The 27023-nt window shown below is 43.7% G+C and overlaps 1 protein-coding gene across 1 annotated transcript; it reads left to right on the top strand.

Annotated features, from left to right (window-relative positions):
- The first annotated feature begins 11184 nt into the window (after positions 1-11184).
- On the top strand, positions 11185-26282 carry CCN6 (cellular communication network factor 6). Its single transcript, XM_052646000.1, has 5 exons — positions 11185-11232; positions 16854-17148; positions 21308-21550; positions 24732-24925; positions 26001-26282. Exons 1-5 carry the CDS (start codon positions 11185-11187, stop codon positions 26280-26282), a joined length of 1062 nt encoding a protein of 353 aa, XP_052501960.1.
- The last annotated feature ends 741 nt before the right edge of the window (positions 26283-27023 follow it).

Raw genomic sequence — 27023 nt, 5'->3', positions numbered from 1 at the left:
CTGAACTGAACTGAAAATTTAAAATTCAGTTTCTCAGTTATACTAAGCCATATTCTAAGTACCTAGTAGCAAGCACACTATCATAGCAAACTCTATATTACAGAGTCTTTCCATCAGAAAGTTTCCCTAATGGAGTTCCTTAAGGGAAGCGGTCCCTAACAGAGTGGTTCACTGACCCAGACCAACCCTTCTGTTCCAGGGGCTGTGAATTCTAGTTTGCCTTCTCATCACTATACCTCCGGCCAATTCCTTTCTGACTTGCTCCCATACTTGTTTTCTCAAACCCAACACTAGAATCACATAAACGTGAGTTTTTTTTTCTTTTCTATAGTAGAATCAGTGTGCAACTATAGTAGAGATATCTTGGGCTGGAGGAACATTTATTGCTAATACTGAAATGTAATGCACTTGCTTAATTAGAGGTGGGATGGAAGTGATGTCTGAGCTGGAGCTGCTGGTTAACAAGATGAAATGTTTGCATATGGAGATGCTTCCAGAGTCCAACAGCAGGGGCCCTGTGTTCTCCATGGCGGGGAAGTTTCCATCCTTCCTCTTTTTATAACTGTTCGGGAAAGACAAGGTATTCTTGATGAAAGCTGCTTTGAATCATTAAAATTGTTTCTTTCCTCATTAAAAAAGAACTCATTTCCATGCAGTGCCAATCCACAAACTGTTTCTACCACCCTTTGATGCTAAGGGTGGTGTGTGTGTGTCGGGGGGTCCCAGTTGCTCCTGTTTACAGTAAATTCTGCCCTGGAGGTGTGTCTTTGGAGGTAGCTGGGTGTCTGTGTGCTGAGAAGGGGTCAGGACATTCCCAGAGTGTACCTAGCCAGAGAGATTGGACCCCAGATGCAGGAGCTTCCAGCTCACCAGGGGTCGTCATGCCCCAAGAGAGGCACAGAAACAGCCAGGTCTTCAGAGCCCGAGGAACCGCAGAGACAGGGACAGCGTGGCCTGTGGGCTGCAGGAACCTGCAACCCTGGCACAGATCAGGACGAGCAGGTGTCCAGTGATGGTTATGATTCAACTGCCCCTCAGCTTAGTGGAAGGGGACTTGGAGTCACATTTAACTTGATGTAAGGGATCCTAAAAATACAGGATATTTTTCATGCGTCTGAGTTTCAGGACTAAAATTCTTGCTTGCTGCAGTTGGATATACTAAGTTTGGGCATAAAATCTGAGGGGCTGTTAAGAACAGTGTCTGTGTGACTGGCAGGGGACACAGATGGCATTCCAGCCTCCAGAACTGAAGACTTGCTCTCCACACTGAAAATCTGACATGAGACTCACTTTGGGGAGGACTTTGTGGATGAGCCTCATTGACTGACAGCCCTGTTGGGGGTGAGAGTGAGCCCCATTTTGTTCTGCCGGATCTTAAGTTAGGGTAGCATGTGATTTTGCAATTGACTCAATTACGTTGCAAGTGGATTTGGTAAAGCGGTAGACTAGGATATATTTTTCATTGGTCTTTTGAAAAACAATGATTCCTTGTCTGAATTTAAGGAGAAGCTCTTTAAATGACTTCCACGTAACTGATTGGCCAGATTAACTAGCTCTCCACTTCCTTTGTGAAATGTAGTGACTGTAATGACTGAGTGTTTGCCTTCCTCCAAAATTTGTATGTTGAAATCCAGCCTCCTTTGTGATGATATTAGGGAGCCCAGAGAGCTCTCTCCCTGTCTTTTCCCCACATCAGCCTGTAGAGAGAAGACTGCTGTTTTTCTGCCAGGAAGTGGGCCTGCACCAGAATCCGACCATGTCCTGATCTCAGACTTTCAGTCTCCCGAGCTATGAGAAATAAATTTCTGTCACGGGTAAGCCACCCAGTCTGCGGTGTTCTGTTGCAGTAGTGTGAGCTAAGATGCTGACTGATGCCCACAGCTCACTGAGGGCTGGTGGTACAGCAGAGGCTACTGCTTAGGGTCCACAGGGCATTGCTTGCTTCTTTCCTAACCTGTTAATTCCAATTGATTGTTTTCCAATAATTACACAGTTTGACCAGATACTATTAAAACTAGTGATACCTTGGTACACAAAGAAAGGGATGGGTTGCCAGTGAAAATTCTACTAAATGCTTAGGAAAGACTCAGTGAAGGAAAGTTGATATAAAAAGCATTGTTGAATTACGTTTGATGATCATCAGTTACAGTATCTAGAAGGATTCTTGAGTCCAGGTGCTTTGAACCGTCTTTACACTCTCATTTACATTCTCATTTCACTGAGGAAACCCAGTGAAACAATGCAGAGGATGGGCTTTGTGTGTGTGTGTGTGGTTTGCAAAGAAAGGAAATAACACGGCACTCTAATCGGTAATCCATATTTCAAGAAAAGGCATTGGCTAGATAAAAGGACTAGTGAGTGAATATACATTTTGAGTTCCCTTTTACAATAAAAGGTTGGCTGCATAAATTTATGCCCTTGGTCCTTTTTGTCTGAATGGATTATCGCCCTCTACTGGTCGTTAGTGAAGGCTGCCAACCATGGATCACATGGCGGCCCCACCCACGGTTTAGTTTCAGAGCATCTTTTCCGTTAGAATGTGCAGATTTCCAGTTACAAGGCGGGATGAAAACGTACTCGCATCAGTATAACAATATAATGAAGTTATTTTACATCCAAACTATTTTCATCTATTTCTTTTCATCCGTTTCATTTATAAAAGAATCTTTTGTAATTGGCTGATGAACACCCTCGTCCCACCCCTACATGATTTTAATGCCTTTTAATTATACTCGATAATATTTAAAAGGCGGTGGTCTTCAAGAAGTACAGTTGCTATTCTTTGGAGCCGTTGTTCACAATGACAACGTGAAACAAAAATAATTCTGACTATTGAAGAGATCCGGTATTCCTATGAATGAGAAAACTGCAACACAGAGCTCTCTCCTCCCACATCAAGGGACTTGGCAGGGAGGGGAAAGCATCTTGAAGGGCCGTCCCGGATGCTGCGGGAGACCTGGCGAGATGGCGGCGGGCTCCTCCCACCTCTGCGGCAGCCTTACAATCAATAATGCAGGGCTCTGCGGCAGCGCCGCGCCTTCTTTCTTAACCTGGTCCCGCACCGGGGCGTAGGACGAACGTTGGTCCATTGCGCCATCTAGCGTCCATCAGTGTCCACTGCAGGTTGGATCTGGAAAATCAGAAACTGCAGTCTTAAATTGTGCTTGGGACACCACCGCTTAATCTTCAAAAGGCTAAGAAAAGGCAAAGACAAAAAGTGACTGTCGTGTTTATTCACTTGCTTGTAAAATGAATAACTTGAGATTAGAAACTCCAGGTGTCAATCATGTAAAGTAAATAAAGGTTTTAAGCCAGTCATTTTGTGCTTCAGTTCAGTTCAGTTCAGTCGCTGAGTCGTGTTCGACTCTGCGACCCCATGAATCGCAGCACGCCAGGCCTCCCTGTTCATCACCAATTCCCGGAGTTCACTCAGACTCATGTCCATCGAGTCCGTGATGCCATCCAGCCATCTCATCCTCGGTCGTCCCCTTCTCCTCCTGCCCCCAATCCCTCCCAGCATCAGAGTCTTTTCCAAGGAGTCAACTCTGCATGAGGTGGCCAAAGTACTGGAGTTTCAGCTTCAGCATCATTCCTTCCAAAGAAATCCCAGGGCTGATCTCCTTTAGGATGGATTGGTTGGATCTCCTTGCAGTCCAAGGGACTCTCAAGAGTCTTCTCCAACACCACAGTTCAAAAGCATCAATTCTTCGGTGCTCAGCTTTCTTCACAGTCCAACTCTCACATCCATACATGACCACTGAAAAAACAATAGCCTTGACTAGATGGACCTTTGTTGGCAAAGTAATGTCTCTGTTTTGAAATATGCTTTCTAGGTTGGTCACAACTTTTCTTCCAAGGAGTAAGCGTCTTTTAATTTCATGGCTGCAGACACCATCTACAGTGATTTTGGAGCCCAAAAACATAAAGTCTGCCACTGTTTCCACTGTTTCCCCATCTATTTCCCATGAAGTGATGGGACCAGATGCCATGATCTTCGTTTTCTGAATGTTGAGCTTTAAACCAACTTTTTCACTCTCCTCTTTCACTTTCATCAAGAGGCTTTTTAGCTCCTCTTCAGTTTTTGCCATAAGGGTGGTGTCATCTGCATATCTGAGGTGATTGATATTTCTCCCGCCAATCTTGATTTCAGCTTGTGCTTCTTCCAGCCCAGTGTTTCTCATGATGTACTCTGCATATAAGTTAAATAAGCAGGGTGACAATATACAGCCTTGACATACTCCTTTTCCTATTTGGAACCAGTCTGTTGTTCCATGTCCAGTTCTAACTGTTGCTTCCTGACCTGCATATAGGTTTCTCAAGAGGCAGGTCAGGTGGTCTGGTATTCCCATCTCTTTCAGAATTTTCCACAGTTTATTGTGATCCATACAGTCAAAGGCTTTGGCGCTTACCTAGAAAGAAAAAAGAAAGTGAAGTCCTTCAGTTGTGTCTGACTCTGCGACCCCATGGACTGCAGCCCACGAGGCTCGTCCGTCCATGGGATTCTCCAGGCAAGAGTACTGGAGTGGGTGCCATACGAATACAGTCTCATCAGCCTCCACCCTCATGTGACTCAGTCCAGTAGGGAAAATCCATATAAACATATGTTCAGCTAAATTTGAGGTTCACGTTAACAGTGAATAAATTTTTAGTATAAATGTGTCTCATATATATTAAAATTTTAACTGGGCATCCTATCATTATTATTACCATTCTTATTATTAGCTAAATCTCACAACCCTCCATGGAAACACAGAAATTGCAATACAGGTTTTATAAGGCCATCAGTGGTACACGAAGGGACTGAGGAGCTCAGAGGTGCTGGTTAGGAAGGCTTCTCGGGGGGGCTCTCGGACATAACCAAGTGAGTGAATGGCGAGGAGGGTTCTCTGGGCAGAACCTCACAAACAAAGGCAGGAGGCTGGGGAAACACATAGCATAGTGCAGTTCTGTGCTGCATAAGTGCGGGGGTGAGGACGGGAGAGGCCCAGGAGCAGGTTCCTGTATCACAGATGGCCATTCACTGTGCTACCCAGGAGTAGGGTTTTATCCTGGGTGAAAGGGGAGGTGGTGGTGTTTTTCAGTCGCTAAGTCGTGTCTGACTCTGCCAGCCCATGAACTGCAGCATATCAGGCTCCTCTGTCCTCCACCGTCTCCTGGAATTTGCTCAAATTCATGTCCATTGGCTCGGTGATGATCCTCTGCCGCCTCCTTCTCCTTTTGCCTTCAATCTTTCCCTGCCTTTAATCTTTCCCAGCCTCAGGGACTTTTCCAATGAATCAGTTCTTTGCATCAAGTGGTCAAAGTATTGGAGCTTCAGCTTCAGCAACAGTCCTTCCAATGAAAATTCAGGGTTGATTTCCTTTAGAATTGACTAGTTTGATCTCCTTGCAGTGCAAGGGACTCTCAGGAGTCTTCTGCAGCATCACAATCTGAAGGCATCAATTCGAAAGAGGGAGTAGAAGAAGGGTATTGAGTAGGAGGGTGACGTGGTCAAATCTGTGCTGAAGGAAGATAAATCTGCAGCAGTATCTGGCAGGTAAAGAAGCCCAGAGGTGGGGAGGTGTGGTGGAGACTGTCCGAGGTCAGCGAGCTGGTACGTAGCAGGACTTGGATTGTGAAGGAGTCCACTGGCTCCAAGTCTGCCAATGGGCCTGCCCATCTAATAGGGTTATGATTCACACATGCGGTCATTTTCAGGCTCAGGAATGACACCACATTATGCATATTTTCCTTCCTGAAAGATGAGCCCCACCCACATTTCAAAATACGGGAACTACGTCTCCTCTCCCTTCCAACTTTTCAGGAGGCCCCTCAGCACCTGTGTCTGATTGCCTCGGCCCTCTTTCCCACACAGGGCTCCTTTTGCAAACCAGTTGCAAACCAGAGCCAAGTGACAAAGTGAATTAGATCCTCCGAGCCATTTGGCCTTATTTTCCTTGGGCCACAGCCTGACTTTCTGATGCCCTGGGAACGAGGGCACCTGCCTCTTTTCAAGGAGACTCTGCTTCGAGGCCCATGCAGATGCCAGGGCCGCTGATTTCTGGCGGCTCCTTCTTGGACCTGGTTTACTAAAAGCTGGACGGGAGGCCAAGCAGAGCCTGGCAACCCTTCCAGCCTGCCCTCCAAGGTGGCAGCATTGAAGGACCCTAGCACACACACTGCAGCCCCTCAGAGCACACACAGGTGTTGGTGAACTAGGCTTGTCGGTTAGTGGAGGAATGTACACCTGCCCTTCCAGGCATGTTTCGTGAGATTCATGTCAGAATCTTAGGGGCAGAGTTTTGTGAGGGAAAAAAATGGGATGCATTTAACAGAAGATTGCCAGTGAGACTGGCGATTATTAGTTAGAAAAGGGCACGGAAGGGTACAGTGGATAAATTATGCAAGATTAGAGACATGCATAACTACTTCAGTAGCTTCAGGGTGATTTTGATGAGTCCTTTTAAATAAGCAACAAGGTTTCATTGGACATCTGCCACGTGAATGTCCTTCAGCACCATTGGGTCCACAGGAGCAACCAGACTGGAAGAATCCCCGATTCGAGACCGAGCTGCTGACCCAGGCGGAGCTGACAGAGAGCCGGAGGAGATGCTGTGGAGGCTCTTGGCACCGGTTTTGGTTTCAAGGCCTGTGAGTCTTCAGGAGAGAGTACACACTCCAGGCGGATGGCGATTTTGTGAGACTTACAGTATTTGTAGCAAGGATGAATGTGAAGCCACAGATCCAGGGGTGTAGGAGGATCCGTTTCTTCATTTTCCTCAAATTAAAGTTTTAATTAATTCAATTCAATTAATTTTAATTAAAGTTGAAATTTAAATTAACGTTGGCTCCAAACCAACCTCCCCCATCTCCATCTGGAGATAAATGTAGTATTATTCTAAGCCACCATCAGTGGGCTCCTCCCAGGGCTACCACCACCATCATGAGAGGTTGAACAGCAATGCAGGAGGCCTAGCTGGTGCCTGGAGAAGAGGCCAGGCCATTGGCCTTCTCTTTCTGAAGTTCCTGCCCACACCTTGATGGTTCACATCCGAATGGGCAGTGAAGGCTCTTGCAAGGACACAGAGGTCCTCGGGGAACTTGTGCAGAATGGCTGAAGCATCCTGCTCTCACCTCCCCACACCCCAACCCCCACTCAGGGGCTTCCTGAGCTTCCTCATCCCCTTGGCTGCCCCAGACTCCCTCTTCTTTCCTCTCGCAGCATCACCTCTTCCATGAGATCCAGTTTCCCCAAGAGACAAAGCACTGTGGCAGCTCCTTTCTGCCTGGACAAGTACAAGGGCAAGGTTAGTCGCTTCAGTCATGTCCGACTCTTTGGGGCCCCAAAGAGTAGCCCGCCAGGCTCCTCTGTCAATGGGATTCTCCAGGCAAGAATACTGGAATGGGTTGCCATGCTCTCCTCCAGGGCATCTTCCCAACCCAGGGATCCAACCCAGGTCTCATGCATTGCAGGCGGATTCTTTATTGTCTGAGCCACCAGGGAATCCTTCTGCTTAGAGGGAACTCTAAATGATCTCACTAACTTCTTAAAACTACGGAGGGGAGTAGGAGCAGGAAGAAATCATAGAGAATGCAATGCAGAGCAATAGTCTCATGGAATCATCCTGCTGCAGGTTGTTCTGTAACATAGAGGCCATGCAGAGGGCAGCAGAGCAGGGGGCTAAATGCTTGGGATCTCGGTCCTACCTCTTGCTATTCACATGGACTTGCCTCAGTTTCCTCATAGATGGTAATAACTGAACCTCCCGGCAGTGATGCTGGGAGAAGCAGCTGGGTCCACACAGGTGCAGCACAATAGGGATGGGGCACCTTGAGCACTTGATCATTGTTTGCCGTGGTTATTATTATTTTTTGTTGTTGTTGTTTAGTCACTAAGTTGTGTCTGTGTCTGACTGTTTGCGACCCCTTGGATTGTGGACCACCAAGCTCCTCTGTCCAAGGGTTTTCCCAGGCAGGAATACTGGAGTGGGTTGTCATTTCCTTCTCCAGGAGAATCTTCCCCACCCAGGGATCAAACCTGCATTTCCTGCGTCTCCTGCATTGGCGGGCAGATTCTTTACCTCTGAGCCACCTGGGAAGCTCTGTTTCCCTGATGCACACATTGAGGGCATGATCGCACCAACAATATTGGTCTCTTTTCTGGGACAGACAATGCTTCTCTCTCCGCCACATGCAGGAGAGGGAGGGACTGTTGAGGGGGTGAGCAGAGGGGACTCCTCCCCTGCTCGGGGCACTGACAGAGCTGTGGGGGCTGATCTCTGCCTGCCCAGGTGACACAGGAGAAGGGACTGTCCTCGCTGTGATGCTGTGTCTGTGTGTGTTTTGCCAGTGGAGACAGCCCTGCACCAGGACTCTTCCCCACTCTCCCTCTGGCTTCCCGTCTCAATTCTTAGTTCCCCCTGCCGCTGATTTAACTTAGCTCCTACCTGTCGTTCTCCCCTGTAGTTTTTTGTTCTTTATTATTAGCCTTTAGCCTTTATTCAGTTTTTCCTCAGGGATACTTTGCATGTTTATTTGTTCAGCATCTTTTCTCTCAGTAGATTATATAGCTCTACGGGGCAGGGATTAAGTGTGTTTTGTGGACCAAGTACAATCACTTAACCTCAACTTTTTAATCTGCTAAATGAAGATGGTTTTAAATACTGCTTTTGCCTACCTCACTGAGCTGTGAAATTAAAAAAGATAATACATGTGAACTTCCTTGTAAATCATGAAACATGATGCAAATATTAGTTATGCTCAAGGTACATGTCTATTTGAATGTACATCACAAACTGAACGCTTGTGAAATGGACGCCTAGGCAGATTAGCATTTTGTTAAATGAGATAACAGAGGAATGTGTTCAGAGCAAGACACACACAAGGACGGCTCCTGGTGTCCAAAGTAGAAGATGGCAGAAAAGCCATATTCATTCAGTCCATCCATAGTGGGCTTGAAGTTGTTGAATAGGAGCACACCCATGGCTGGAGATGTCTAAACACAAGCTGCAGTGAGTAGCCCAGAGCCCCTCCGTCTTGTACACTGGGGGAGAGGACTCACAGGTTCATTCTCAACTAAGATGTTCCTTTCCTACCAAGAGCCAAGGATGGAGTTTGACCCCTTCCCCTGCCCCGTGGCAGAGAGACTGTAGAGGGAGGAAAGCCATTTCCAGAAGAATGGCTGCTGCCGTCAGCATTTACAGAGAACACGTGGAAGGGGCGAGTCTCCTTAAGTTCAGACACTGAACAGATAGGTGCAGTATCACATTCAGAACAGGAGGGATGTTGTTCATGAGTACGCTAATCCTGGGCTTAGATTCTTCTGCCTTCGATGAACCAGTGAGGAAATGAGAGCTGATCCTTTCTCATGACCACTGTGGTGCATGAAACCCTGAGGCTGGGAACCCAAAGATCAGATGGTGTTAAACCAGAGACATGAAAATAATGGGTCAGATTGGACTAACGCAGACCCATCTTCCTTCATTAGGCTGTTTTCAGGTGTTAGGGAGACCAAGCTTATCCTGCTCCCTGTACGACAGGCCAATCAATCTAGAGACGAACTCTTTGGGCAAGGAACATAGCTTTATTTGGAAAGTCAGCAAGCCAAGAAGATGGTGGAACCATGCCCCAAAGAACCATCTTCCCAGAGTTAGAATTCAGGCTTATTTTATACTAAAAGGGAAGGGAGGAAAGTCAAACATTTCCTGATCCGTCAGCCTCCAGAGGGGATGTGTTAATATCTTCCTTCCTGCAGTTATTCACAGGAGGGTCTGGTCCAGGTGCTTCCTGTGAGCTAAACAAAGGTATTCTATTGATATAGCTTTACTCTCATTACCTGGGAGGCAGGGTTCCCAGAGATGGGCCATGATGTTTAACTTTAGCTTATAGGCAACATCCCTTTAGTGATTAACTTGTAATAGAATACAAAGGCTTTCCCCTGTTACACAGGTTTTATCCTATTTCTCAGGCAGGAAGATGAGGAGTTGACATCATACCTACGCTGGGTATTCCGTGTTGTTTGGTGTGTGTGTGATTATGGTGTAATTAACTACTTAGTAAACCATGAGGGGTATGTTTGCATATTTTATGGAGTCCCTGGCTCTCTGAGGATCTCAGAGTCCTTGTTGTTGGCAGGAAGCCCAGTTTTTCTCCAGGTCTTGGGCCTTCAGTCACTGTGTCTTTATACACAGAAAGAGAGGTGAGCAGTGAGCCCAGGAGAGCTAACAGGTAAATCGAAGGCAGGTGATGGATCACAGGGAATAGAAATTGGCCCTAGAATGGGGGCAGGAAGATAGGCCAGACACTGGATCTACAAGAAGACAAAACCCCATCGGAGGTGCACCCCAAGATATACAGACAAAGACCATAGTTGAAAGCTGGGTAAAAAAGCCACAAACCACTGGACCCAGGAGGAGATGGGCTGCTGACCACACATGCTGGGGAGGTGCGAATTAGAAGGGAAGGGGCGTACAAATCTGTAATAACTTTAAAAAAATTCTTGATTTGTTAAATGAATGATTGCCACTAGTGTAACTGTTTTGTCTTAGCCCTAAAAGATGGGGGGTAACTTCGGTCTGTCACGGGGCTGTGGCCACAGAAAGCGGCTTCTCTCAGTCCCCAGACTGTAGGCGTCCACCTGGGTTCCATCTACAGTATTTCCAAACCTAATCCACCTGGTAGGAGAAATGTGCTCTAACAGAGGTAGGCACCTGGCACTGTGATAAGAAGCTGCAGAGTGAGGGAAGGTGGGGCAGACCTGTTACAATGTGGTGGGAGAACTGGGCAGGGGCAGGCTGTGACGGGGTGGTCAGAGGCCAGACTTGTCCCCTGTGTTTTGAGGGCCCCAGGGGAATAAGCAAGCAGCAGAGAGAGGGCCTGGGGCGGCAAACCCAGAGGAGAGGCTGAGGGTTAAGGCGGGTAACTGCGTCTAGCATCACCATTTTGCTCAAGGCTGGCTCTGATCTCCAGAAGTCACCCTTGGTCTGACCCCTCTCAGTCCCGGGAGAAGCGCGCTCCAGGCCTCCGCGAAGGTAAATATGAGAAGAGTCGCCTGAAAGTAAACAGGGTATTAAAAGGGATCTGGGGAAGCGGAAGCAGAGTCTGAGAGCTGGGAGGTGGAGGCGTGGGTCCTTCCTCCAGGAGACAGAGGGGAGCTTTGTGCGCCGGCCTCGCAGCATCTCCGCTGCGCGAGGCCGGCCCGGGGCCATGCGGGGGCCTCTGCTCTCCACGCTTCTCCTGGCCTCGCTGTCGCAGGTACGTCCTGGCTCTCCCGCCGCTCCGTCCCGCCGGGGGCTGCGGTGGCCCTCATTCCCTCAGGTCAGAAATCAAAAAGGAAGAGAAGACGGGGGAACTGGAGGGGTGCGTTCCTTGTGGAAAGAGCTCCAGACGAGCAGGGAGCCATGTTCTTCTTCTAATCAAGTCCTGTTTTAGTTCGTGAGCTTCCGGGAAGAGTGGAAAACGTTGCTCCCTCTCGGGGTAGGGTACTTAATCCTGCTTCTGATATGTTTGAACAGCCCCCAGGTTTTCATAAAATGTATTTTTTCCTTTTTTTAACTGGAGTCTGCCGGGAGCTGGCTGCCCTGCGGGCGGGGTGGGTGGCGGTGCCGCTCTGCCGGCGCCAGGCGGGCGGACTGCACAGAGCTGCTGGAAAAACTGACCCTGGCGGCTCTCTTCAGCTAAGCCTCTGCTTGTTTGAGAACACTTCGGAGCAAACACTTAATATTTTTAAAACATTATATATATTTTTTGGTCTTTTCTTAACTCATGTGTTTTTCACTTTTCATGAGACAGAATCAGTCCACAAGATTTTTAAATATTTTGAGCAGCAGACCAAAGGGAAGTTTAATTCAATATGAGCGATTCTTTGCTTTAGCATTTTTTTTTGATTAGACGATTGAAACGGAGTGAGTGGCTTATTTTATGGATTTATCTACATGGTGGAGGTTTTTGCTAGCTCAGAGGACAGAGCTTTTGAAACTGTGTTTTAGAATACAGGGATGTGTGTGTGAGTTAATTTGATTGAGGTAGTTAAGCAGCAGATGTATTTTAGAAAACAGGGGGTTGAAAATTGTTTTATATGGAGAGATTTATGAGCTTAAAAGGGTCATAACAAGAATGTCAGCGGTACCATTATGTGGACAGACGGAGAGATGCTTTTCCCCAGTAGGAGTGAGAGGGGGCTGTCTATTGCCTAGTCCACTGCCGTTAAGGAAAACGCCTAACACTTTTGCAGATTGAGAACGACAGCATATCCCTAAGCAGCAAGTATTCCAACCGAGAGAGATGTGCCCAAAATAAAAAAAACAAACACAAAAAGAGGTTATAGATAGAGCAACAAGAAAATATTATGCTTAATGGCAAAGTTAAGGGTCTGAAGTTTTGAAGGGTTTGATAGTACCTACCATGTATAGAAAATCTAATATGTGCCAAGAACTGTACTTCACACTTTAGTGATTAATAACTCAAAATAACCTTGCAAAGTGGGTATTCTTGATCCTGCTTTACAGAGGAGGATCGAAGCTCAAAGATCAAATAAATGAATGTTATCTAAGATGAGCGTAGCTCTGTGGTCAAAGCCCTCATTCTTTCTGTTGTATTATCCTGATGATTCTTTCGTTGTCTTAATATTTCGATTTTGAAAACAATCAAAATATCTGAAGAGAAGAGAAAGTTATATGTAATTCTTTGTATTTACCCACATATTTACCATTTCTAGCACCCCTGATTTCTTCTTATATTTCTAGCATACTATCTGTTGTAATCTTTCAGGTGGAAGAGCTTCCTTTACTACTTCTTGTGAGGCAGACATGTTAGCAACAGTTGCTCTCAGTTTTTGTTGATCTGGAAATGTCTTTAATTTCACCTTCATTTTTGAGAGATAGTTCTACTGGAGAGAGAATCCCAGGTTGACAGTTTTTCCACCCCTAACTCTTGGCATTGTCTCAGGGTGTCTTGTTCTTATTTTCCTTCTCCTTTTTTAAAGACATAATATCCTGGTGTTTTTTAGGGTCACAGCAAATTTGAGAGGAAGGTTTCAGAGATTCCCTGTGTACCGCCTGCTGCCACACGTGCATAGCCTCCCCCCTCCACTCCCTGATTGTCAATGTCCCCCACGACAGTAACACCTTTGCTACAACGAATGAACTGCATTGTAGTAGTAGTTCTGCATGAACCTAATGAACCTACCTTGACACATCGTAACCATTCATTGTCATTACTTACATTAGCTTTCACTCTTGGTGTCGTACCTTCTGTGAGTTTGGGCAAATGCATGATAATGTGTATCCACTACTGTAGTTATCATACAGAGTATTTTCACTTTCCCCCAAATCCTTTGTGTTCTACCTGTTTATCGCTTCCCTCAACCCCTGACAACCACTGGTCTTTTTACTGTCTTCATCATTTTGCCCTTTCCAGAATGTAATGTAGTTGGAATCATACAATATGTAGAATTTTCCAGTTGACGTCTTTCACTTAGTGGTATGCCTGTCTTTTCAGGGCTTGATGGCTCAGTTCCTTTTAGCACGGAAATATTACTCCATTGTCTGGATGTGCTACAGTTTATCCAGTTACCTACTAAAGGACATCTTGGTTTCCTTCTTTTAATGAGAAGTCAGATCACATATTTATTGTTTTTTCTCTTGTATGTAATACTCTCTCTTTCTTAGACTGATTCCAGGATTTGCTCTCTATCCTTGGTTTTCAACAGCGTTACCTTGTCACCTTGGAGACTGTATAGAAATGCTACAAGAAGTAGAAAGATAAACATGTGTTCCTAGGTGGGAAGTTTGGGGAGTGGGCACTTCATTAGAGGAAGCAACATGAGGAAAAGCATGGAGGAGAAGCCAGCCTGGCCCCTCTTGTCAAGTGCATGGCATGGGAGGAGAGTGCATTGAGCAATGCAGCTAGAGAGGAAGGCGGGAATCAGCACACATGGGGTTTAGATACCCTGCTCAGAAGTTTGGACTGTATACTCTTGACAGTAGGGAGCCATTGATGGGTTTTAAGATGAGAAGTAAACTAAGATACGTTTTTGTTTGTTTGTTGGTGGAGATGCTGGGGACCAACAGATATTTTTTAAAGAGATCCTTAAAAAGTGGGAGATTCATTGAAGTCCTTCTTGAGAGGAGGAGACGAGTTAGGAGCTTACTGCAGCAGTACTCAGTAGCAGTGAAAATGAGGGAAGAATGACTAGTTTTAGGGATATGAGGATGGTAAGAGGATTAGTTGCTAAATGACTGTAGGAGGTGCGGGAGAGGAAGATGACCTGGATGACTCCCAACTTCCTGCCTCCAGAGTATGGAAACACTGTCTCAGGTGGGTGGGCCAATGATGAGTTTGTTATGTGAGTTTTCCTGTAGGAGATGCTAGTGGAGATGTCCAGTAGGCAGTCAGCTCTGTGGGTCTGAGCTCAGTGGAGTCATCCTGGATGGAAATTTATATTTGAAGCTGCATAGGGTTAAAAATGAAGGCAAGAGGGTGAGTGAGAGTGGGGACAGTGAGATCAGCAATCCATTAAAGTCATCAAGCGCCCATGAGCCTAAATCTAAGGCAAATTTAGGGTTACAGGAGCCTGCAAAGGAGATTGACAAAATATGTCCAGAGGTAGGGATAGAATTGGGTTGGGGTGACAGGGAGGGGCTGGTGTCATGAAAGTCAAGGGAGAGTGGAGAATGAGAGGGGGTCAGGTGGGGACAGAGAGTTCAGGAGCATGAGCCCAGCTGAGAGGCCACTGAGCCTGGCAAGGTGTCCCTGGTAACCACGGCTGAACCTGGGCAAGAATGAGAAGCAGGCACTCACTGTTTCTACCCTTGCTATTTCTACTCCTTTCACATTTTGAATTTCCATTGCCCCTCCTCATCCTCCAGAAGCCCAGCACTGTACCCTCAAAAAGTCTATTCTCACATTGTACATTCAACTCAAATAGTAGCTGAAAGTGTTACTCTGGGGAATACATATTTCATCAGTGGTAAGGAAAAAAAAAAAGGCTGAAGATTTAATGGTGGAATTTCAAACAGATACTTTAAAATGTAGGGTTTTTGAGTTGGAAAGAGGTTTGGATCTCTGGATCAATCTAACTGCCTTTAGTTCCATCAAATAAAAGTTGAGAATTACAGACATTACTTGCCAGGCTCTGTGCTAAGGGCCAGTGATGCACCAGTAAGTGAACCTCAGGTTCCTGTGGTTGGGTAGCTTTATGGCAAGTGGTGAAGACAGGCTCTTATTCACAGTTTCAGTACACACATAAAAGGGAGCATGGAGAGGTTACAGAAACTCTTCTGGAAAAGGTGGTAACTCAGTGAGGGAGTGTGGGGGGCTGAAGAAGTTTGTAGGAAGATTGAACAGCCTCAGATATGCAGGGAACTGCAGGCATTTTCGTTTGCTGGAAGCTAAGGGATGTAAAGAACTCAGGAGACAGGAGGGCCCTGAATGCTGTGCTCAGGAGCTTGGACCTCCCTGCAGGTCCGTGACCTTCAGGTGTGAGGGAGGAAGGAGATGGAGCAGGTAAGGCTGGGAAACTCAGCGGACGGTGTCACACCATTCACTAAAATGGGGACCAGCTGAGAGCCGTTTCTTGGGGGGAGAGAGAAAGTGAGGTCCTTGTGGGACATCAAAGTGGGAGAAATCCTGCAGAAAGGATTGAGCTAGTTGTGAGCCCATGGGGAGAGTCTGGGCTGGAGAGGAGAACCAGATGCAGAGATTCAGTGATCTGTTCAATATCCAATCTGATTTGTGGCAAGACCCAGCCTAGGGAAGGGAGGTGGGAAGGTTCTGGAAGCTGCCTGCCTGGTTTAAGTACCTTTTCTTCTATTTACTTGATGTGTGACCTGGAGTATCTTAAGCAGTCTGAGCCCCATAGTCTTCCTTTGTTACATAGAGCGCATTATTTCCTGTTGCTACTGAAACAAATGGCTACAATCTCAGTGGCTCAAACAGTACAGATTTATTCTTTTGCAGTTCTGGCCTCTGTAGTCTAAAATCAGAGCTAAAATCAAAGCAGGGCTGTGTTCCATCTGGGGCATCTAGGGGGAATCTGTCCTTTGCCTCTTCTAGCTTTCATAAGCTACCTGCATTCCTTGGCCTGTGACTTCCCTTCAGCAGCGGCCTCATGTTCCCTCTCGTTCTAGCATCACATCTCCTCTGATGCACCTGCCTCTCTCTTTCCCTTAAAGGGAGAGCAGATTGTAGGGAAGAATTGGGAGGATGTGTCTGATCTTGTAAAGTTTGCTATGCTTATTGCATGTCTAAGTGGAGATCTGTTAAGTAGGCAGTTTGAGTCTGAGCTCAGAAGAGAAGCCTGGGTGGAGATACGAGATACGAGATAGGAGATACAATGAGGAATGTTACTTTAGAGCACTTGCCCACAGGGAGCTCCAGTGCTCAGAGACCAGAAGAAACCAGCAGAGGAGACTGAGAAGGAGCCATTGGTGAGAAAGGAGGAGTAAGAAAGAGTCATGTGTTGGAAGCTGAGTGCAGAAAAGTTTAAGGAGAGACTGATCATGTCAATTGGGCTTCCCAGGTGGCTCAGTGACAAAGAAAGCTGCCATCAGAGCAGGCGATGCAGGAGATGGGATTCGATTGCTGGGTTGGGAAGGTCCCCTGGAGAAGGAAATGGCAACCTGCTCCGGTAGTCTTGCCTGGGAAATTGCATGGACCCATGGACAGAGGGGCCTGGTGGGCCACAGTCCATGGGGTCACAAAGAGTCTGACACGACTGAGCGTGCATGCACGGTCATGTCAAATACTGATAGATATTATTACAACTTACCATGCTGTATTCTAATATTAATAATTTGGGTGAAATCTATTTCTAGAAAACCTCTGAAATTGGTTTGAGGAACCATTTCTAACACCACCTTTATTGTCTGATGAAGTTCTGCTGCAGGGCCCAGGGAGCTGGGCTGTCAGACACAGGCGAAGGAAGTCCTGGAGAAGTGGCAGAAGGGCACCATCGTAAGCAGTTTTGCCACTGGCCCTGTCAGTGCCCCGGTCGGAAGCCCAGCTGCCCTCCTGGAGTGAGCCTGGTGAGAGATGGCTGTGGATGCTGCAAAATCTGTGCCAGGCAGCCAGGGGACACCTGCAATGAAGCTGACCTCTGTGACCCCCACAAAGGGCTGTACTGTGACTACTCAGCAGACAGGCCTAGGTACGAGACCGGAGTGTGTGCACGTAAGTGTTTCCTTCTGGACCGGCTGGAAAATGTGGAGTCTAGACAGGACTTTTTTCTGCAGGTTTTACATTGGAATAATCATCTTCATTTGACTAAATCTGAGGTGGGTTTAGGTTTCATGCACCAGTGAGACTGGCCTTGTCACATTGAACACATCTGAACTGAGCAGATGTTACGCACACGTTCAGAAACCCGTTGTTTTCTTGCATTGAAATGATCTTGAAGTTCTTCTCAGGTAATTGCTTTTAGTGATAAAAATAGGAGAAATTATGTGAACAGTCTGACTTATTAAAGTGGCAAAAAGGACAGTTTTTGTTATACTATCAAATGCAATCTGAATTCAGCCTTTTGTGTACCTGAAAAATATTCTTTCTTAATATGTAAGGATATATCTCTAGTATTCAGATATACTGCTTTAATCTCAGCCTTCCAAACTAACCATCAAGTTTCTGTACTTTTCACTGAGGCAGATTTGTAAGAAAGAGGGAGGGGCACCCCAAATCTCAGTTGGGCCCTCAGCTTTATGAAGGGAGGGTCTTAGCTCTGGAGACTGGAGTGTGCTCAGTTGCTTCAGTCATGTCTGACTCTTTGTGACCTTATAGACTGTAGCTCGCCAGGCTCCTCTGTCCACTGGGATTCTCCAGGCAAGAATACTGGAGTGGGTTGTCATGCTGTCCTCCAGAGGACCTTCCTGACCCAGGGATCAAACCCGTGTTTCTTATGTCTCCTGCATTGGCAGGCGGTTTCTTAACCACTAATGCCACCTGGGGAGACTGCTCAAGACCTACTAAACCTATGCCTTGACAATAATCAAAGATGCTGATTTATTTAGAAATAAAAAGTAAAATTTTTAAGGGAAGGGGAAATATTCATGTCAACTGAGTGGTTAAGTTCCTCTGTAGAACAGTCTAAGTGGGAAGATTAATTACTAGCAGAAGTTAGGTTGTGAGTGTGGGGTGAGAGCACATCTCTGGAGCTGGGGTGAATGTGTGGAATCATTCAAGTTCAGTAGCCTGATGCCTCTGTCCAGTTCAGTCACTCAGCCATGTCCGATTCTTTGCGACCCCATGACCGCAGCATGCCAGGCCTCCCTGTCCATCACCAACTCTCAGAGTCCACCCAAACCCATGTCCATTGAGTCAGTGATGCCATCCAACCATCTCATCCTCTGTCGTCCCCTTCTCCTCCTGCCCTCAGTCTTTCCCAGCATCAGGGTCTTTTCAAATGAGTCAGCTCTTCGCATCAGGTGGCCAAAGTATTGGAGTTTCAGCTTCAACATCAGTCCTTCCAACGAACACCCGGGACTGGTCTCCTTTAGGATGGACTGGTTGGATCTCCACACCGTCCAAGGGACTCTCAAACGTCTTCTCCAACACCACGGTTCAAAAGCATCAATTATTTGGTGCTCAGCTTTCTTTATAGTCCAACTCTCATATCCATACATGAGCACTGGAAAAACCATAGGCTTGACTAGACGGACCTTTGTTGGCAAAGTAATGTCTCTGCTTTTTAATATGCTGTCTAGGTTGGTCATAACTTTCCTTCCAAGGAGTAAGCATCTTTTAATTTCATGGTTTATTATATTGATTATCTCTGGGTTCAGATTCTGAACTCTGTCTATGGAGTGACCTTGAACAAGTTGCCTAACCTCTCTGTGGCTCAGTTATATCATATGTACTTTCTATATTATAGAGTTCTTAGGAAGGTCAAATGAAATGATGACACAAAACCCAAAATATCTGGTATCACAATATCTGGTGTGTAGTAAATTCTCAAAAATGTAATTCCATGTACAGTATGATGAGTATCGTAACAGAGCACAGCCATGAGAAAGGGGGTGACTCTGGGACCAAATCTGGCCCACAGTCTGTTTCTGTAAATGATGTCTCATCAGAGAACCACCATGCCGGTTCAGTTACATATAGTCTGTGACTGCTTTATAATAGCAGTATCTAGTAGTTGCAACAGAGACCAAATAGTCTATAAAGGCTATATAACTTTACAGAGAATGTGCTGATTCATCATACAGAACAATGGTTTTCAACCTTTTTTTTTGGTCTGAGGATCCCTTTAGTCTTATAAATTAATAAGGACCCAAAGAGGTTCTGTTTATGAATTATTTATTGGAATTTAATGGATTAGAAATTTAAAACTATTTACTAATTCATTTGAAATGAAATAACCTTCCCATTGCAAATTAATAGAAATAATATATTATTTGTGAAAGAACTTACTTTAAAAACAAAAATTTAGAGACAAGTGAAAGTGGAATTGTTTGACATTTTTTGCAAATCTCTCTAATGTCTAGCTTAACAGAAGATAGATTCTTACATCTGCTTCTGCATTCAGTATATTACTATATGTTGTTTTAGATTGGAATATATGAAGGGATTCCATCCTCACACAGATATATTGCTGGAAAAGGAAGGAATGTTTTAACTTTTCAAATAATTATATTTTTTTCATATTATAACTTGTGGAGTTTCTAAAAATTAGCTGCATCACTGCTAATCATGTGGACTCTGAAAACACGTCGATGAACTTACCAGACTCTGTGACATTAAAATACATTGGTTTAGTCAAAGACCCACTTGGAATAGGGTTTTTCCTCCTGCATAATTTTATAGTAATAGCATACACTAGTTATTTGGAAAATACCAGTTTGGAACAATGGTTTATGGAGACTTTTTTCTTTTTTAAATCACATTATTTAGTACCAAACTCATCAGAAAAGCCTACATCTTGGGTAGCTATAGAGATCTCAGTGGTGGACACAAGTTTTCCAGAATTCTAATTTTTGCTCGACAGCCTTAAATTCTGTCATTGGCAACAAGTACTGTCAGTTGTTTTCCTTGAAGTGATAGGCTCACCTTGTTGATTTTTAAGAAAATATCTGCCAAATACCCAAGTCTGAGTAACCGTGATGTATCGGTCAGTCACTTCTTTAGGGGAAATTACCACTAAAAATGTGGCTAGTTAGGCCCACAACTGAAATAGTAACACAGGTGCTTTTCCTCAAGATAACTTATCGTACTTTGGTACAGTATTTACAGGAAAGCCCTATGCATACTTCTGTTTTTTTCACATGGAATATTAAAAAGATGTTTTGATCATGAAGATTTAATAAAATCTGTGTTGTTAAAGACTTTCTTAGTAAAATTAAGAACTCTTTTTTAAAAAAAGTATGCTTACGTACAAATGCATGGCAAGGAAAAATACAATGGCTAACATGTACAGTCTGATTCATTCTAAGGTGCCAGCAGCTATTTTAGCCACCCCTCCTTTTGCACGTTCGGTGCAAATATCAGCTGAGTGAGCAAAGTCGGTCACATCTTGGTACTCCGAAAAAGTTCTGACTTTCCAGTTCTGTGAAAGGGCCTCAGGTACTGCCAAGGGGCCCATGGACCACACTTTGTGAGAACTGCTGATTCAGGTCAAGATAACCCTCAGAGGAAGTAAAAGTTTTCTTCCAGTTCTCTTAAAAACAAAATCAGTTACTGTGCAGTATTGTAAACAGATTATGATTTCTTCATCCATTCACTTACCCCAACTTCCTAGGACCATATCCCAGCCTATTATTGAACATCTGGGGATATGTGTCTCACCAGCCATCAGCTCGGCTCTGAGGTTTACAGTCATCCCGGTGCTATATTATGGGGGTTTCCAGATGGCACTGGTGGTAAAGAACTGGCCCACCAGTGCAGGAGGTGTAAGAGATGTGTGTTTGATCCTGGGTTGGGAAGATCCCCTGGAAAAGGAAATGGCAACCCATTCCAGTATTCTTGTCTGGGAAATCCCATGGACAGAGGAGCCTGGTGGGCTACAGTTTGTGGGGTTGCAGAATCGGACATGACTGAAGTGACTTAGCATGCAGCACGCACACAGTGCTGTATTCATAGCGGTGGTTTTTTGTTTTTTTAATTTGCTGCAGAACAGGGTCTGAATTTTGAAGGTGATCACTTGGGGCAGAGTATCTCCAAATCTAATGAAAATGTCTCATGTTCACTTTTTACAGATGTTCTGTGAAGGAGGCTCCAGATGGGACCAAGGAAATTGAGAACTACATAAAGGGGAGAACAGTTTGCTCTAGGGTTTATAGCTGGAGGTCTAGACTAGCAGTTACAGTTCTTTGGTGATTTTGTTCTTTTCTCCTTTCAGATCTCATTGCTGTGGGGTGTGAGTTCAACGGGGTGCATTATCAAAATGGCCAGGCGTTTCAGCCCAGTCCCCTGTTCAGCTGCCTGTGTGTCGGCGGGGCCATTGGATGCACACCTCTGTTCATACCAAAGCTGGCCAGCAGGCACTGCTCTGGGGCTAAAGGTGGAGAGAAGACTGATCAGTCAAAATGTGGCCTGGAGTCGTCACAGAAACAGCTATCAACAAACTACAAAACAATGCCAGGTACTTGTTATGTAGAACTATTTCTCACAGACGACTTTGCCTGGTTTTCTTTCCTGTTCCTTTTACGTACCAAGGGGCTCAGTACGACTTATTGATTGGTGGTCAGTGTGAGATTTAGTGCCATTGTACTTGGTCTTTGCCTCAGGCAGGTATGCTTTAAGTATCTGAAAAGGGAATTTTATAGTGTTTTAGGTTTTTTTCCTTTTTTCTTTGATCACGTGGCTTTGCAGGAAGGAGCTCGGTTCCCCAACCAGGAATTGAACCCAGGCCATGGCAGTGAGAGTACTGAATCTTAACCACTAGAGAACTCCCATACTATTCCAGTTTTCTGCTAGGTCAGGAAATCCTAAATTACTACCTCTCTTTATTTCCATTCAACCTCTCAGGGCTTTCCAGATGGTGCTCATGGTAAAGAACTCGCCTGCCAGTACAGGAGACGTTAACAGACATGGGCTCAGTCCCTGGGTCAGGAAGATCCCCTGGTGGAGGGCATGGCAACTCACTCCAGTATTCTTGCCTGGAGAATCCCACAGGCAGAGGAGCCTGGCAGGCTACAGTCCATAGGGTTGCAAAGAATTGGACACAACTGACGTGACTTAGCATGCTCATGCATAGGAAAACTGCCCAAATATTGTTGACATGTACCCTAGCCTGGAAAAACTTTTATTTGTATTATTATGGGCAAGAAGTATGAGCTATCCAGTTCCAATACAACTCTTCCGTATGGTAAAAGCAGAAATGAAAGGCTACTGATTAAAAATATTAGAGGGTATGTGTTGAATTTGTAAATATTTCTAAAAATAGATAAAATTACCCTTTCCTTCACTCTGAAAGTGAAGCTTAATAATTACCAGCCTCTAAATAAATGTGCACACAGGCATCTTTAAGTAGGTTGCCCAGGTATGTGAGTAGTCAGAAACTTATAGTGAGATTCTGTATTACTCAGATGGAGCACCTGGCCATTTATAGTTGGTGTCACTGTATTCATGACCCTTGTATTTGGTCCGCTCTGAGTTAGCACCTTATTTAGGTGCTGGGGTTTTTTGGGGGACAGGGTTTTCAAAATTGCCAGCAGCTGAAGCACAGGTGAAGGACTCAAAAGGGGGTAATACTCACGCCTGTTATTATTCACATCCGTGTTTTCATACGGAAATCAAGACTGGCTTTTTCTTGAAATTTAAAGCTTTAGTAACTGAAAGGTGCCATGGAAATATGGAGTATTTATATATGCTAAAGACTCCTAAATGCACTTGTGTTATGGGAATAGTTAATAAAAGCAACCATAATCAGAGAAATAAGTTTTAGATCTTTAAAACCTAATCCTTGAAGGGGGAACATTCTCTGGGATTCCAATTATCACTGTTAATTCAAAAAAATTTAACAGGCAATGGCAAATTGGCATTTACCGTATGTGGCTTTTCAGCTAACAGCCTGATACTACTAATGCTCTAAAACTTTTTAAAATTATAAGCCAAAATTTTTTTTTTCCAAATGGACAAGATCAGTTGATTTTCTGCATTGAATCTGCGTGACTTAAGTTCTTAGGACCCATGTGTGAACTTCCCTGATGAGACCAACTTAGAGCAGCAGTTGTCCCCAGGTAAAGGCCTTTGGATCAAAGTCAAGTTGGTCTCATTTGTTGAGTTAGAGTGGCTTCAGTGGATTCACTTGAAACCTGGTGGAGGACACGTCAGATGGTCATTCTTAGTGGTTAATACTTTGCTACAAAAAATTAGACTCTCTCAAGTGCTGTTTATGAATATACGGACCTAGATTTGTTTCAGAGGAAGTATACGTTCAGTGTAATATCTCTTGCTTACCTTTAAAACTGTACTTATGGGCCCAGACAAGTTTGGCTTTTAAAATGAAGCACAAGGACACATACACACTTTAAGATGTATTTGTCTAGTAACTTAGTTAATTCCAGAGTCCATGGTTGGAATCTAGCTTTTACTTGGACAGCAGGAAGCATGCAATGACTTAACGCCTCTATGCTTAACTCACTGCTCATTCGACACTAAACTTTTACAATTTCTTCCAGTTTTCTTGCCCTTAAATGAATGCTAAGCAAATTTCCTGAACTGCAGCTCTTGGCTTAACTCTGAGGGGGATTACTGGTAACACGACAATCTAAACTACCTTTATTTATTGCAGATGCGCCAAGCTTTTACCCTGCTTCCTGCCCTGATGTCTTTAAACTGCTGCCTGCCTTCCAGGTATCTCCATTTTTCTGCTTCCCCTCCCTCAGTTCTGTGTGCAGTTGGAAGATCCTACTGTAATAAAACTGACAACAGTTATCAAAGTATCATTGTATTTGAAGATAGCACATACTTCCAAGTGACTGATGTTTTCTATCAAGAAAGCATGGGGAGCAGTCCTTTTTAAATTGACATTTTAAAGTAATGTAGCCAGAATTTTGCTGTGTTCAATTGCAGACTCAAATCTCTACCTTACTTCTGAAGCACCCACTTTAGGATGTAATATTAACCTGAAGGAAATGCTTTCCATTCATTCTGAAGTGGCATGAAATGTCTAGACAATGGAAGGGTTAGGCCTGATACCACGGGGAATGTTAACAATTAAACTGAATAAAATAGATGGCACATTTTTCATTACTTAGTATATGATTATTTAGTGTAGAGAATCTTCTAAAGCACTAGATTTTTAAGTGGTGAGAAAAATAACTGGTCTCATTGATAGCTGAATTCTCAGATTTAACTTTTGTATTTTAGATTTTAATATAACCATGAAATTTAATAGTAAGACCACATTGTCTGATTAATATCCTGAATTCCCTAATCCTACTCATGTCTGTCTCAACATCTGTTGAAAATAACATCAAGCATAAGCCAAGAACCGGAGAAAAGGTGGCTGTCCATCAAAGCATACGCTTGTTGAGTACTCAGGGGGTGGGCTAAGCAGAAACAGGCAAATGGGCATTTTACCCAGTTTCTCAAAGATAATGCATTTTTATTCCTAAGCTAGTGGACTATAATATTTGGTCAAAAGGTAATTTGGGGAGTAGGGAAAATAGAATAATTAGACCATAAGCTTATTTCATTCAGAGTTACATTTTATCAAGTTCAGATCTGTAAATTATTAGCTTAAAAGTCAGGATTAAAAATTATCTGCATGAGTACATGCATATTTAAGTACATGTACTCCCCTTCCTCTATTTTAGCATATAGGAATCTCCCACTGATTTGGAAAAGAAAATGTCTTGTGCAAGCAACGAAGTGGACCCCTTGCTCCAGAACATGTGGGATGGGAATATCTAACAGAGTGACCAATGAGAACGCCAACTGTGAAATGAGAAGAGAGAGAAGACTGTGTTACATTCAGCCTTGTGACAGTGATATCTCAAAGACAGCAAAGGTAAAGTTTAATTATATTTTTCATTATAATTCAATATTGAGACTCCTGAAAAGTGTGAGTATGTGTATGTGTGTGTTCTGGAGGTGTTTGTTAATAGAACCACTTCATGAAACTCTTAGAGTCAAACTATCTTGAAGGAAAGCAAATATTAACTAGCTGCACTTTGTGGGAAAAATTTTCATTGAGCAGAGAGAAAATGTTAACCTGTGGATTCTAGAATATTCTAACAACGTAATAGTCGGGTCTCGATCAGTATGATTTGTTGTGGTACCCCACCATGTATACTGTTTAGGAGAAGATCTTTTTCAGATTCTTTTTCCTATATTAATTATATGTAGTGGAATCAGAGCCATCAATAAAAGATCTTGGTTGCTACCCTGTAATTAGGAAAACAAACATATGAACAGCAGAGCAGTTCTGATCTTAAGTTATATATCACCAGCTTGGAGAGGGAACCACACCATTTCCAGAATGCTTTGCTTAGTTACTGCTTCCCAAAGGACTGTAATGTCATAATACACACTCTAAGGCTGCTTGGTATAACTAGAGCTGGTCCTATTTCTGGAATTAAGCAAGATGACTGTCTCGAGACTAATTTTTAGAAATGCTACAAAACCAGTCTTATCCCCAAGTTATTCCCCATCAGAAAGTTGACAGTTTCAAAGGGATTAAGATGTTTATTCATCTATCTATTTACTTAAACTGTGTTAGTTAATTCTCTAAGTCTTGGCCCTGGACATTAAATAAAACAAAGATTTTCATTTATTGTGGAATGAAGTGAAAGGCGGACAAGAAAACACATTGGGGAGTGGGTGGAGGATGCACAGGGAAGACTTTCAAAGTCCTCTTGTGGGAGGGGATTTTAAAGGTCGAAAAGGGCTGGACATGACTGAATGCAACTATTAATGCCCTATTAATATTAATATTAGTTTTAATAAAATGCAACTATTAATGCCCTAAATGCAACTATTTTCTGTGTGTATGTATAATAGTCTATATTCTATGAAGTATCACTTTTCTGAACTATTATAATCAAGTTTAAAGAGTGACTACTTAATGTTATATATCTTTTCAGATTCCCAAAGGAAAAACGTGCCAACCTACTTTCCAACCTGTCAAAGCTGAGAAATTTGTCTTTTCTGGATGCTCAAGCACTCAGAGTTATAGACCCACTTTCTGTGGAATATGCTTGGATAAGAGATGCTGTGTGCCTAACAAGTCTAAAATGATTACCATTCAATTTGACTGCCCCAATGAAGGGTCATTTAAATGGAAGATGCTGTGGATTACATCTTGTGTGTGTCAGAGAAACTGCAGAGATCCAGGGGATATATTTTCTGAGCTCAAGATTCTATAAAATGAAGCACAAGGAGGAAAAGTTAAGGTTAATCATGTTATTACATCAAAATTTAAAATGGTTTTAAGAGGGTGGCAAATTTGCCTTATTAGTTTCAAACAGTAAGAAAGAATGCCTGGATGTTCTCAGATAACTGTATTTAAGGCATTAGAAGCTTAAAAAAAGGTTCTCACAAAAATATATGTAAAATATGAAAAACCTTAAAATTGAGCTCTTAAAATGTACAATTATGTAATAGTTGGTTCTGTCTACATATTCCATGAAATAAAAAATTATACAATTCACGAGAACATTTTATCCTATAAGATTTTCTAGATTAAATCTTAAACAGGAGTAAGATTAAGCTGTAAATATATTTATTATTTTCATTGCCCTATCCTGAATATCAATTAAGATTTCTTTTGGAAGGAAAAAATGGAACTTCTTTGACCACTGTTGACAGTTACCTAAATTTTTATACCAAACTGTAAAAAATTTGACTTCCAAGGTAAAAACCAAGAGCAGTATACTTACTTTGAAAAGGAAATAAATTAAAATAACACTAAAGAAAGCACACAAGATTTTTTTTGGCTTGAAAATAAATTTTCTCAAAATTACTTCCTTAAATGGTAAGTCCATCAGTGAGTTTGAAATATATAATAAATTAATGCTGAAGACTAAAACTGGAGATTTATAGTAATTGGAACACTTTCACTAGACTGTTACTTTCTTTGAAACTTTGCAGTAAATGTATCAAGCTTA

Source organism: Budorcas taxicolor, chromosome 9 (genome assembly GCF_023091745.1).
Source record: "Budorcas taxicolor isolate Tak-1 chromosome 9, Takin1.1, whole genome shotgun sequence".
NCBI classification, from domain to species: Eukaryota; Metazoa; Chordata; class Mammalia; order Artiodactyla; family Bovidae; genus Budorcas; species Budorcas taxicolor.
Note: the sequence above shows the minus strand (reverse complement) of the source record. Positions and strands in the feature narration are given on the sequence as shown.

Coding starts and splice junctions, on each gene's coding strand:
- CCN6 (XM_052646000.1), top strand. CDS start 11,185: ATGCGGGGGCCTCTGCTCTCCACGCTTCTCCTGGCCTCGCTGTCGCAG. Junction 21,551..24,731: donor AAACTACAAAACAATGCCAG/GTACTTGTTATG, acceptor CCTCTATTTTAG/CATATAGGAATCTCCCACTG. Junction 24,926..26,000: donor ATATCTCAAAGACAGCAAAG/GTAAAGTTTAAT, acceptor ATATCTTTTCAG/ATTCCCAAAGGAAAAACGTG.